This window comes from Phoenix dactylifera, chromosome 3, assembly GCF_009389715.1.
Source record: "Phoenix dactylifera cultivar Barhee BC4 chromosome 3, palm_55x_up_171113_PBpolish2nd_filt_p, whole genome shotgun sequence".
Taxonomy (NCBI): domain Eukaryota; kingdom Viridiplantae; phylum Streptophyta; class Magnoliopsida; order Arecales; family Arecaceae; genus Phoenix; species Phoenix dactylifera.
In genome coordinates, this window is record NC_052394.1 from 7,651,712 (window position 1) to 7,665,395 (window position 13,684).

General features: G+C 38.9%; 1 protein-coding gene across 1 annotated transcript; it reads right to left on the reverse strand.

Annotated features, from left to right (window-relative positions):
• Positions 1–251: 251 nt before the first annotated feature.
• LOC120110188 lies at positions 252–8,365 on the reverse strand. The gene is made up of 7 exons (XM_039124497.1): positions 7,908–8,365; positions 6,830–7,027; positions 6,412–6,684; positions 4,491–4,593; positions 3,718–3,836; positions 2,252–2,428; positions 252–1,465 (listed from the first exon to the last, which is right to left on the reverse strand). The coding sequence occupies exons 1-7, from the start codon at positions 8,199–8,201 to the stop codon at positions 719–721; spliced, it is 1,911 nt and encodes a 636-aa protein (XP_038980425.1). The 5' UTR covers positions 8,202–8,365; the 3' UTR covers positions 252–718.
• Between the last annotated feature and the right edge of the window lie 5,319 nt (positions 8,366–13,684).

The window sequence follows — 13,684 nt, forward strand, 5'->3', positions numbered from 1 at the left end:
GATTTTGCAGGTTCATCAATGCACAAATGACAATCTTAGTTAGACCACCCACTGTAGATGTCCTGGTCAATTAGATACCCCGGAAGGATTCAGTCGATCCCATCTACATATATGATGAGCATGGCTGTAGCGCCAGTAACATATAGCCATGATGGGAAGACTAGACCTCTCCAGCACACGTCCCAACCGAATAGGATCCAAACTCAACAGAGATATAAATGATAACTGTTTCTTTTTTTCTTTTTTTTTTCTTTTTTTTTTTTTTGTATATCGACAAGCTCATACACAATGGATATGAGTACAGCCTAAAGCATCAGACAGTAAAAAAAAATGCAAGAGAGACAGAACAGAAGCATGGGTCTCCCAAATAAACTCGTCAGAGTGATAAACCGCATAGAATGCCACACAGTTCGCAGTACTATTGGCCTCCTTGAAGACATAGGTAGCCCGAAAAGCGCCGTCTTCCCCTAAGAGCCCTAAGAGTCGGCAAATATAATAGAGCAACCGCATCCCCCTAAGAGCACTTCCGGTACCCTGGATCCCCTCGATCACCATAGCGGAATCTCCCTCAAGAATGATGCGATCCACCTCCAACCTCCGTCTCGCATAGAAAGCACGCTCCCAAACAGCTCTGACCTCGGCACCGGCAGCAGACTGATATAGATGATAACTGCTTCTATTGCTAGCTTATAACAACAAAACATTGGTTTGTTATTTTTTACAGTTGGGGATCCGTACGATCATCATCCTCCTTCTTAGCAAGCTTGTCGATCAATAGTTCCATTGTCTTCTTGTACATAGGCATGAAATGATCATTTATCATAGTTCTGGAAAGCCGGATCTTACTGTATAATTCTCTTGGGGTTTCATAGATACCAACATTGCATTCATCAGGGATGACAGCAACTGGTTCAGCATCCGTAGCTGGCAGTGCGACCATGTGCATGATCCTGCCTGGCGGATAGAACTGGTGTCTCTCCAAGGCATCCGATGACATGGGTTGCTTGCCATCTACTGTTTTTAGCATTGCATGTTCCTCTTCAGTTATTTCTTTCACAGCAGCAGCTTCTTCTTCCTGAGCTTGAGCATTAGCAGCTTCATCCTGCCTGTCAAGTTCCTTTTCCAGGTCAAACCACAACTCACCTTCAGCCATTCCCTCTGCAGCAGAAACATTGGCCGTTGGATCTGCCTGAATGAGCTCCTCTTCCTCTATTTCCTCAAGGTCGGAACCCCTGGAACCGCTGAAGTGCAGTTCATCCACCAATGTTTCGCTGTTGCCATGATCAATAAAAAGAGACTCTGAGTTCCTTCGAGATGTAGCATGAGGTTCCAGTGAAGTTTCCGGTTTAGGGCTTGCAAAAGTACCAACAGCACGACGACGTGCACCCATGCACGACCAGGAAGAGAGTGAGGACCGGCTCCTAGCAACAGCCTGTGCAACATTCTGTGCTTGTTTCATCACCACCTGTGAGTTCATGGGGAGGGAAAAGCAGAACACTAACTTCAAATAACAGAAGATCCAATTAAAGGTTCAAATATTATCTAGTGCCGAGCAAGCTTATTCTCTAAAAGAAACTGTAAGACTTCAATAAGTTGAGTGGAATTGGTGCAAAACCATTCAAAAGTTTAACTGCAAAAGAGTAAGACGATGACAGTTCTTAACAAATGCAAATACAAATGGAGAATAACAGAAAATTCTTTCATGGTGCTATCCCAGGAAGTTCAAGCCAGAAAGTATATAAATTGATGATAAATACAACTAGAGGAGAAGAATTATTAACACTACATCCAGACAAAGTTAATATGATTATCAACATCAGAAATTTTTGAGAAGACATGGTATCTGAAGTGGATCGAATGCATTGATTCCTATATTCCAAAAATGAGGCATGAAATAAATAATAAAAAAAGAGTATCATAGTTAAACAACAAAAGAATAACCATATTTAGTAACCATAACCATCAATTAAGATCAGACTTGATGCAATCCCACACAATAAATTCCCACAAACATATTTTTCCTTAAAACATGAATGATCATTTAACAGATAGTAACTAAATTGCTTTGAAAAATTCCTTTCCAAGCATAAATATCCTTTAATCTGAATCAACTACATAAAGCAGCTAGCACTAACCTAGCAGAGAACCAACTTTTGCAAGGACCTAAGTTGCAATGTCAATTATCTGCTTAATTGGCATAATTATTTGACTTAGTCTATGATTTCAGTAATAGTAAGAAAAATCCTTTTACCTGAGTTTTGCTGGAGACGGGACGTAGAAATGCACCAGCACCTGCAACCCTAGCTCTTGCACCAGATATAGATGGTAGATGAGATCCTATAGCAGATGCAGAACGGTAAACAACATTCAAAAATCTCGTGTGCTGCACTTGATCCCTCAGATCATTTAACCACGATGATGCTGTCACCTGAATAAAATAAACAAAAAATGGATGCTGAATTATAAGGTGAGAAAGAGAGTCCTGAAATCATCATGTAAGAGTCAATGTCTAAGAATGCCTGATGAAATTGGATACAGTATAAAGATTCTGTTATGCAAAAAATATTAATAGCAGCAAAAAGACATAGTATGGATGAACTTCATACAAAATTTTCTTTTAACTACATCACTGACATACTTGGAGCACAAAATCAGAATCCTCTCAAGGTTAATGCATCAATTATCTCGGTGCCATTTCTGTGCATCATCATGTTTAATCCTATATCAAATATTCCAGATCTAAACAAAAATACAATTTAAATATTGATCAGAACTAAAAGCAGATCTCACCACGCTTCATACATTTTACATGATGCAAATTCAAAAACCAGGAATGTTGCTGAGCTTCGTCCAACCCAAAGCCATCATAGTTTGCTTACAAAATAGTACAAAATAGCCACCTGAGGATAGACTCAAATCCAACATACTTTGGAATATAGAAACTCATGCATGAACAGAAACAACCATGCATGAACACAACTGCAATTTAGGTGAATGTTTCTATATGTATTAATGGGTGGATGCTTTTGTATTAAAAGATATACAACTTTAACTTGGGCCTAGTTTCTTCTCGAGCTTCAGCTTGGGTAGAAGAATCTGATGGTCCAGGGCTCCAGGCTAAGTCCTTATCTGTATTTCAGGCTGGAATCTTACCCTAGACAAATTAAGGGCAATCTCATGCTGCAAGGCAACCAGCCCGATTACAGCATGTCAACATAACTGCTCATAATTTTCATCTCCTAGCTTTCGTAACATAGTTAAGACAAATTATCTTGGATTTTAATGCTACCAACATATAAGGGCAGCTTTCACTAACACAAAGCCCATCAACCTATAATTGCAGCAGAATTTTTAAATTATCTGTCAAATTCAAATCATAACATGTAAAAAGAAACCTCTTCAAGCAAGATGAGTTCTACTCCAGATTTCTTAAAACTAAAAACAACATGAAAAACCAGCGATAAATGTGTGGGTGTCATTCGGGGATTAAATGGTCATAAGCGACATACAATTATCATCTTATCATCAAAGCCAACACAATGAGGTTAAAAAGCCATGGATCAAGTTCGAAATATATACAGTAATTCTCATTAAACTTAAAGTCAACTTAACATAAAACAAATGAATCAGACTATAAACTATTAATGCACATATGGCATGCAATATGCAGAAATCAACAGATAATAAGTCAGGACAAAGCGGAAGACATGGAGGTACCTCAGAGCGAAGATCATCTACAGAAGCAGTTGAAAATGTGGGAACCAGGTCAGAGCCATTAATGACAGTAGTAATGAAGTGCTTGCCTGATTCTGCTAAGTCCCAAGTCATGCATGCAGCTGACAAAAACCAAATAATACTAAATTAATCTTGACCATGCATAGAATTATATGTTTTGCAAACCCAAAAACTAACTCATTTGAATTTTTATGATAAAAAGAGCGAATGACCACAAAATCAGGCATTGAGAAGAAAACCTCAGCAGAAGCTAAATGAAAATTTTCGCAGATGCATCCTATAAGTAGAAGCATTGATAGACATGTTTTCCAGACTTAGGAGATTAATTCACCATAATAACATTATAAATCATAAACAGGTGCACAAGGGGAAAAACTACTGCTTCCAGTTATTGGGAAAATGAGTCCATAAAGCATAAGAGAAAAGGGGAAAGGAAAAAAATGTGAAAAGGTTATGTCAATAATTCTTTAAAGAACTTATCTAAACTTAGCTAAACCAATAGAAAGCTTTCCGGTTCTTTTGCCATGTTCCAGTTTTTAAAAGGTTCTCATTACAAGGTTTTTCAAAGCTAAGATGATTAGGGTGATACAGTACTCAGTAGAATAGTTTCTCAAAGTTTCTAACTGCATGAATGATTATACAAAATTTTGAAGAAGAATAAATGCATATTTACATGCATTTATGTATGAAACAGATATATCTATATACATATGTAATGGATCAAGATGCAACAACAGCACTCCGAGGATACATGCCTGGAGCAAATGCAACACAAGTACATGTAGAAAATTCTTTGTGTTCCCGAAGAATATATGTTAAAAGTGCAGCAGTGCCACCACCCAATGAATGCCCCACAATCTGGCAATTAAAACAAAGAGTAAGATCACTTGATATTCTGTAAATAAAAGCATAAAATTTATAAAGAGCTATGCGTACAGAAAAGAAACCTTTACACAAAAGCATCTTTTAGTAATAAGAATACAGGAACTGAAGAAACTTCATGCCATCCTCAAATTTCAACTCATTGACTATGCAAAAGGTTCTTCCTCATTTATATTAGTATCTTGATTCAGATAATAGTGCTAACTAGGTGGTACTCCAAAGTGATAGTCCTCAGTAGCTTGCCCTGGCTCTATATCGCATAATCGGATGCATGAAGAAAATTGTGGTTGAATTACATAGCAACATTTTGCATACAGAAATAATTAGGCATTTTAAAAATGGTAATTAGAATAGCTACTTTGCATGGATCAGTCTTCAGCAGTAAGAAGCTACAAGGGCGCATCAAAAGAATGACTAAATTGAGTATGCTAAGTGGATGTTTGTCACACCTAGGAAGGCCAGAGCTGAAATAAATGCTATCTTGGAGAGGCCAGAGCTGAAATAAATGCTATCTTGGAGCCTCAGATATAACCCCAATAAGAGATGACATCATGAAGGACACTGAGCTATGGGCATGGTAATGAAAATTACATCAACTAGTGCAAGGGTCCCAAAAATAGAGAGGAAAATGCAATCGAAAAGATACATGGATGCTATGGTGAAGAATTTGTGTAGCATATAAGAGAACCCAAATAAATGAGATAACAATAACTCGAGCTGCCTGTACTTATTACACCTGAAACTGTTTGAGAACTTGGCCATTCTTTTCATTTTCCAAATTTGTGATGTGCTTTTATTATCATCAAACTATTTACAAAATGGAAAACATTCTTTTTCATTCTGATTAAAAGTTCAGTTTAAAAAATCATTACATAATATATGCATCAATGTATAGCTAAAAATGGTCATATAGCTGAACTTTTCACGGCTTGTAGTTTCCACAAATTATATTGTCAAGGTAACCTCAACTCCATTCCATTGCAGTTTATTACATACTTCATGAAAAATCTTGGTTAAAGTAATTGTCATCCCTCCCCCTCTCACCACCTCTTTTCTGTTTTCCTTCCCTAACGTAACCTAGTACTTTTTCCCCTCTACCTTCTCTCTTTTGTATTTCTGTTTGTGCACTTCTTTTTCATTCCCAACTTCTGAGTGGGTTTCCTTCCCTTCTATTCAACAAAAAGTGGTCCTTAGAGCTCTCACTCCCATTCGTTTTCTATCAGTATGAGGATGAAAGAATTATATTTAATACCCTAAGTGGAGATTTGCAAATTGCAACAATAGCCAGACATGTTTGCCTTCTGTATTGTACCTCTCTGAAAAGTCAATAAGCCACATAGTGATTCTGAATCTAATCATTGATATGGATCCTACAAGCCCACAAACCACCACCCATCCCCACCCCCCAAAATAAAAACATAAACAAGGAAATAAAGGAAAAAGGTGTCATTATCCTACATCTTCACAGCTCTGTAGTTATCACTTTTAATGAATCTAATCAAATAGGTCTTATCTCCCTCATATTATCTATTCTATGGATATCCTTCTTATTTTATGTTCAACTCAACCTATTGTACAAATCATTATATTATGCAACGAACAACCCCAACATAAATACAGTAAATTTTGTCAACCTATAACATTCATTTAAAATGCTATAAAAAAATTACTAAATGAATATATTGTTTCTCACAAAGGAATAGGATTCAGGAATATTCCCACCTATGATGAAGTTACAAATTAAAAAAGCAAAATCTAGAATTTGGAGTCATGAGGAAATTAAAATAGTTATACCTTGACTTTGTAATCTGGATTCTCGCTAACCGCTTTAAGGAGGCGTGCAGTAGTACATTTTGCAATCCAGCGGGCTGCAGCAACCATTCCACAGTGTGCATAACCTAAGACTAGTTTGCTAACACCACCCTCATCTAAAACTGAGTGGTGAAAAGGGACCACAGCACCAGTTGCAGCGGTCAGCGTATCTTTGATGCTATGAGTCCCCCGAATTAAAAGAAGAAAACATTTGGAATTTTTATCACATAGAATTGTGAAGGCAGGCTTCAAAAGCTGCATATAATGGAAATAGGAGAAACGACCATCACTCTGATGAGGATAGCTAGAACTTTGAAATAAATTAACATCCCGGGACATCTAAGCAATCATTTTTCCACAAAAAGAAGATATCTGGCAAAGCTATTTAATACTTACGCACCCCCGCTTTACGCTCTTGAAGAAGAACATCTTCTAGGGCATAGCTTGCAGACTCCAAAAAGACTGGGAATGATTTCTTCGAGAAAAGTATGCACAGGTTCAATAACCTTAGGAGATGAATCAGCTCAGCCATAATTTCAGGGCCTTTGAGTTGTACGCAATTACCACCAGCATATGTACTTGCAACATGCAGATTGCCCTGAAAATGCATGTATTAGGTTACCATATGATGAAATTTTACACAAGTAACCTCATTCAATTGAAGCAACATCTACTTCAGCAATACGTGTTATGTTATAATAAGGTCAAGAGTCTAGCAAAATAGAATGATGTTCAAGATCCATGAAGTTACTTAAAGGCCAATTAAGCAATTAACTGTTTGCATGCCATGCAGCAAATAGATTCTTGAGACAAAATGCTACCAAGAGGGGACTTGCCAATAATAAAATAATTTCTTAGTTTCCTAGTTTTTATTCAAATATCAACTAACTTTTCTTTTTAAAAAAGAAACATTGATAACATAAGAAACTACGCCACTCTTCAACTTAAGAATATATCCCCGCATGTATTAACAACATTCATGAATTTACACAAAAGAAAATAAGGTGAATTATCTCATAACAACTCAAAAGCAACAAAGAGCAAGTAAAACTTGAATACATCACCAATTATATCATTCAAGTCAGCATCCCATTAAAGAAAAAAAACAATATTATCCATTACACATTTCGGCTCTCAAACTATCACATTACATAAACCAATTTAGCATCTCCTCCTCCTCTTTAGTACAACTCACATTAAGAACCATAACAATCTACCGCCGAAATATGAACAATCTTTCTAAAGTTCATAAAATTAAGAAATTTTCGTACTGACATAAAAAATTCATTTTTTCATAATAGTTCCAAATAATATTCAAAATTGTTCCTTTCGACATCTAATTCTGTTAAAAACTTAAAATTATTCGTAATGGAACTCCACACAAAAAAATCAGCTCCATAGAACTCAAAAAATTGATAAAAAAGGAGATTATAGACTGATGCAAGAGTCCAAACAGGCCGATCCAAAAGCCTACTCGCCTGCCGCCTCATGAGATACTTGATCCCGAAGGCCAAGTCTCCGATCGGCCACTTCCCGAGCGTCTCCGAGTACGTGAACCGGAGCGTCTCCGCCAGCGTCGCCACCGCCTCCCGCCACGTCGCCGGCGGCTGGGCGGGCCCCAGCCGCCGGGAGACCCTCCTCCTCCCCGCCCTCCCCAGCCTCGACACATCCCCGCGGTCCTCCTCCGTCTCCTTCGCCGCCAGACGCCTGTTGAGAAAAAAGTAGAGCAGCATCGCCATCCCGGCCGCCGTCGCCATCGTCGCCGTCGCCATCGGAATTTCCACCACGAATTCCTTCCGAGAACCCGATCGGATATCAAATCGATAGAAAAATTCCCATTTCCTCGAGTTGGGATCCCGAATTTGGGAGTGGGAGAAAGGACGAAGTTGTCGAAGCCGTGGGCATTGGGACCTAATACAAGGGCGCTCTAATGCAGCAGCCCTTCTCTCGTAATAGCGTCAAAAGAAGTTCTTGCCGAATTACTAATCTGTCCTTTAAAATTAATGGTCCCGCTTTTTGCTGGCTATAACGACCCTATCTTTTTGTGTTATTACTATAAAACTTCCTTATCATTTAAAATATGTACCTAAATTCTTGTAGATTGTTTTACTAGATTGATAATAGATAAGGATCCCAACAAGCTAAACCAAGAATAATTTTAAATTGCTCGAGCACTACTTAGTTTGTACCTGATTGTAAGATTTCAGCTTGAGCCCAAGCTAAGTTTGATTTATAGCTAAATACTGAATTAAAATTTTTACATGAATATAAAGATCCTATATTTCATCATCTTATTGTATAAAATTTTATATCTATTAAAAATATTTAATTAAACTTTTATAAACTATTTTACTAGCCTATATAGATTAGTAGTAGAAATGGTTGCCACCAAGCTAAGACAGCCATAATATTAAATTGCTTGCTAGCTAAGTCCAAACCTTAATGAATTTTCGATGATCTGTTCTCGAGCTTCGCAAGAATAATTTTTAGATCGTTTGTAACTTAAAATCATTGATGCATCTCAAACCCCTTTCTAAAATTTTAGTAATATTTGCACTCTAGTTTTGGTATCATGAACTAAATTGCAAATGTCAACTAGCACTATAAATTGCTTGCTTAATGAAGAGTAGGGGAGGGGGTGGGTATCCTTCCCTGTGAAAACCTTCCTCTGAAAAAAACACTATAAATTACCAAAAAAAATAATTCATGTGATAAAATAAATAGAGGGCTGCCAACCGCTGTTCTAATTGCGCGGCCACCGACGCGTGGACTTGAGTTGCTAATAAGAAATATAAACACTTTTTTAACTCCGTTGCATGATATTAATAGATGGATTTAGAACTAAAATGTGAAACAGGAAAATAGTATGGTCTTCTTCTCTGCCCATCGTCGCCGGTGGCCACTTCAACACCACTTCTCCTCGGACGCCGCCGTCAGTGAGCCTTAAGTTTAAGTCTTTTTTTATTTTTTTACGAACTTCTTCGCTGTTTTTCTTCAGCGGCGGCCGCTTCGTCACCATAACTCCAATAAAAACAAATAACTCTGCCTTAAGAATTCAGGAAGCACGTTTTTTTTAATTATATACATAATAGTGAGACGAGAACACTCAGAAGTTCAGATTAGAGTCCATACATTTTGTGAATGACTTTACATCAAACTAAAACAGGTTAAATCCAAGTTCTAACAGTTGAATTGACGCTGCGGGGAAGAGGTGCATGAGGATGTTAAAGGGACAAAGAGCAGCCAAGATTTCTTTTAATGTATCTCATAGACTTTTTTAGAAGAAGAGATGAAACTTACAGATCCAGCCTGTTTTTTTTTTTTGGCTGGCGGCGATAGCCAAAGAAAGCTCCTAATTTTTAATCTACTATTTTACATTTTTTAATCAATTAAGAGAATTAAGAGACAGCCTTTAGATGGTTGATTTTGCTTTGAGATTAGCAACTCATGCCCATATGCGGCTGCTCGGCCATGCGCTTGATCACCGTGCGCAGGACATCGCGTCCTAGTGCACGAGATTTTTGTCATTGCTAGGTTACGGGGTTTTGAAAGGATTAGATCTACGGTGAAACTGTTATCATACTTAAAACCCGTGACATCGATGTAATTTTATCTTGCGCCAAGACTCAGTTGAAAGGCAATTTGTTTTGTTTTGTTTTTTTTTTTTTTGTGTGTGCTAAGTAGGGATTCACTCAATAAAATCAAATTTATTTTGTTTATTAAAAAATATATATTATAATAATAACAAAAAAAGCTGCTGGTAAATTAATTTTGTCTTCTAGCGGGTGGATGCGTGTGGGACCGCACCGACAAGATGACGCACCACGAGCGAGCATTATTCCAAGCGATATGGTTATGTTCGAACGAGGGACCCGCGGCGTGGAGAAGTTCGTAGCGCTGTAACGTACCGGGTCTGATATCGTACGTGAGTGAGGTCCCTAGGGCGAACTCACTAAATGAGGCCTTTTTTAAAATAATAATAATAATAATAATAAATTTTTAATAAGTATAAAATACTTTCATATCCACATTCATATTTTCTATTAGACATTTGAATATAAAAATTATATTACCAAACAAAACAATTAAGATAATTACTACAAACAAATTAAAATATAAAAGAGAAAAAATAGAAGAGAAAAATTGTAACAAAATTATAGAAATTGCAATAAAATTAGGAAAATTAAACACTGGATGTCGAAAATATAATCAAACAACAAAAGGAGGGTTAGAAGGATCACACCATATGCTGTGCAGCTTGTGCTAGTGCTACAGTGCCACTAGGCCCACTACCCACAGACCACAGTCCACAGTCCCACTGAGTCACTGTCAGTGTCACTCTCAGTGAGACGGACGGGAGGGCTGAGGGGACGGCCGGGCCCGCCGGGGTGACGGGTCACGGACTCACGGGACAACGGGAGCCGGGGCCGGGGAGGGAGGCGAGGAGGTCACGCTCACGCCGTCTGTCGTCACGGCCTCACGCCTCACGGGAGCCGGGGCCAGGGGCGGGCGAGGAGCGGAGGAGGTCACGGGCTCACGGCTCACGGGAGTGACGGACTGACGGCACAGGCCGCGGGCGGGGTCCGGGGACTGGGAGGCGCTCAGGCGGAGGAGACGACCTCGCCGGCTCGCTGGATTGAGCCGGACGGGCCGACGGGCGACGGGGTCACGGCCTCACGAGAGCCGGGGGCCCGAGAGGCGGGAGCGAGGCAAGGAGCCGAGGAGGTCGCGGGCGGCGGGACCGCCTGGATGCCGGGGAGGCGGGGACGGTCGCGGGATGCCGGGGCCCGAGGAGGCGGGGAGGCGGACTGGCGGAGGCGCGGCCACGCGGGGGGAGGCGAGGAGGAGACGAGTAGACGACCCAGGCGGCAGCCGGCAGGCAGTCACACCTTCACCTTCACGGAACAGTCGAACAGAGACACAGAGTAGAAGAGGATTGAGGAAATAGGAATGAGGAGCAGAGGAGGAGTGGAGGAGGAGTGGAGCAGGAGCAGGATGAAGATTTTAAAGAGAGCCAGAGGGCAGAGAGGAATGATGGGCGATGGCATCATGGCCGATGGGAGAGGAGGAGTGGACAGTGGAGCACCCGGCGACCCGCGTCTTGTCGAGGTAGCCGTTGGCTCCTGCCATCCTGCGGGCTGCGGCCTTACCCTCTGATGTAGTCTGTAGCTAGCTACTAGCTAGGAGCGGGAGATGGGAGGGTAGAGGCGTAGAGCGTAGGTGCCGCGGGGCCTTCTCTCGAGCCGGGGCCTTGGGCGACCGCCTAGGTCGCCTAAGGCTTGGGCCGCCCCTGCCTTAATGGACTCCCTTTCTCCCTCTTGCCTTTGGTTTGAGGTTTTAGTCTTGGGTGGCACCACACATTCAGAACATATTAAAATATTTCTACAGTATTAAATTAAAAAATATTACAGAAATCAGACCTAATTTATCTAGTCTATATCTTGTAAACTATATGCATAGATTATATCTAATATTATAGGATACAACGTTTAGTTTTGTCCATGTCAACTGGACCTCTTTCGGTCTATTTATGAAGGACAGAAAAAAAAATTGGTGAGATCAATTATTTTTTTCTATATGATTTAGAGCAGGTGTTTTGGAAAAAAAATAATGTAAATATGGGCTTGGCCTAGTTTATATTCTTGTAAATCTTATTAGATTGTACAAGATCATCCAAACATATCCTTAGTAGGCCTTACCAAAGGTTTTTTTTTGGATTTGGATTTAGATGAAGTGGCTAATTTATCTTAGAGGGACTTAGCTGATTCGTTTGATGTTGTGATTTAGATTATTGCATGCCAATTTTTTCCATAGATGCACACCCTCATGTGTTGCATTGAGTGCATTTATCTAACAAAAAAGGAGGCTAGTATTCCTGAAGCTTTTTTTAGTTTTATTTTTTCATGAAGTGGGATAGAGTACGCTTAATCCTCATTACCTAATCAAGTGAATGTGCTTGTTTTGATGGCCGATGATGGCTATTAATTAATACTATTAAACTATTGCAAGTGGGGGGAGATGACGAGTTGGATCATAAAATATTCTTGTGGATATTCTCTTTACACGCTCTCTTAATCTCTTTTTATGGTTAATGTTCAAAGTTTCTCCTCCTTTATGCTTTCTCATCTTTTTTTTGGGTAAAATGGATAAATTAAACCATATGAGTGTAAATACATCCGTGAGAATCAACACAAAATATTAAATAGTGGATGAGGAAGATATATGGTAGAATCCTATAACATAAATCTAATATAATCAGCTACATTAGATGCCTTCTCATCAGCTATACTATTAGCTTTCTTGTAAACATGAGAAATCTCAATAAAACATAATGTACACATCATTTACCTTCAATCTTGTAGAAGATGATGAAAATTAATTTCATCATGTAGTGATTTTGAAAGTTAATTAATGATTTTCATAGAATCTCCATCCAAATAGATATAAGTCGTCTTCAATGTCTGAGCAGTATAATTCAATCCTTCCTATATGACACGTAATTTTACTATTAGAACAGACGTATCAAAAATTCTAACAACACCTGCAACCACTTTGAAATTCACTTTTCAAGCTTTTTGCAGTATTTGTTATCTTATGCCATAGGTGCATCTCCATTTCACTTATCTTGCTTTAAGCATTAAAAAACATAAAGCAGTATTAAAGTGGTAGGCTTTTCCTTGAACCTCTTGCCATAGTCTCAGCCAACCTGATGACCAATCAAGGCTTTAAGAAATCATCACACTAGATCAACGAATTGATTGCCATAGTAGGCTTTTCATATTAGCAGGAAATTATTTTCTTTTTTCTCAAAACCATTATAATATTTACTAGATGATTATGCCCATGTCCACATTTTAATGCACATTTCCATCTTGGTGGCTGTCCCCATACTAGCAACAGATGAACACAATACAATTCCATTGCACAATGTCTCATCAATCCCACCCTCATCCAATTTTGACCAGGCAGAAAAATAATATCCAGAAGAGTAGGAGGATCCACCAATTTTTTCACAAATCTAAAAAAAATAATAAAGTTTTCTTTTAGAGATCATCAAAAAAAATCTGTTTTTGATACATGCGAGAATATGCAATGATGGAAAGGAAGTAAGTTCAACAATAATATATCATAACTATTCCTGCTGTAAAATTGATTTGTTTTTGTTAGCAATTCCAGCAAATGAGCAAAGTTACATGTTGAGTTGAAACAGTGACTCAAGGATCCTGCTAAGGATATTCAATATGATTCACTGAAC

Coding starts and splice junctions, on each gene's coding strand:
- LOC120110188 (XM_039124497.1), bottom strand. CDS start 8,201: ATGGCGACGGCGACGATGGCGACGGCGGCCGGGATGGCGATGCTGCTC. Junction 7,028..7,907: donor AGTATCTCATGAGGCGGCAG/GCGAGTAGGCTT, acceptor ATGCATTTTCAG/GGCAATCTGCATGTTGCAAG. Junction 1,466..2,251: donor CCGTCTCCAGCAAAACTCAG/GTAAAAGGATTT, acceptor ATGAACTCACAG/GTGGTGATGAAACAAGCACA.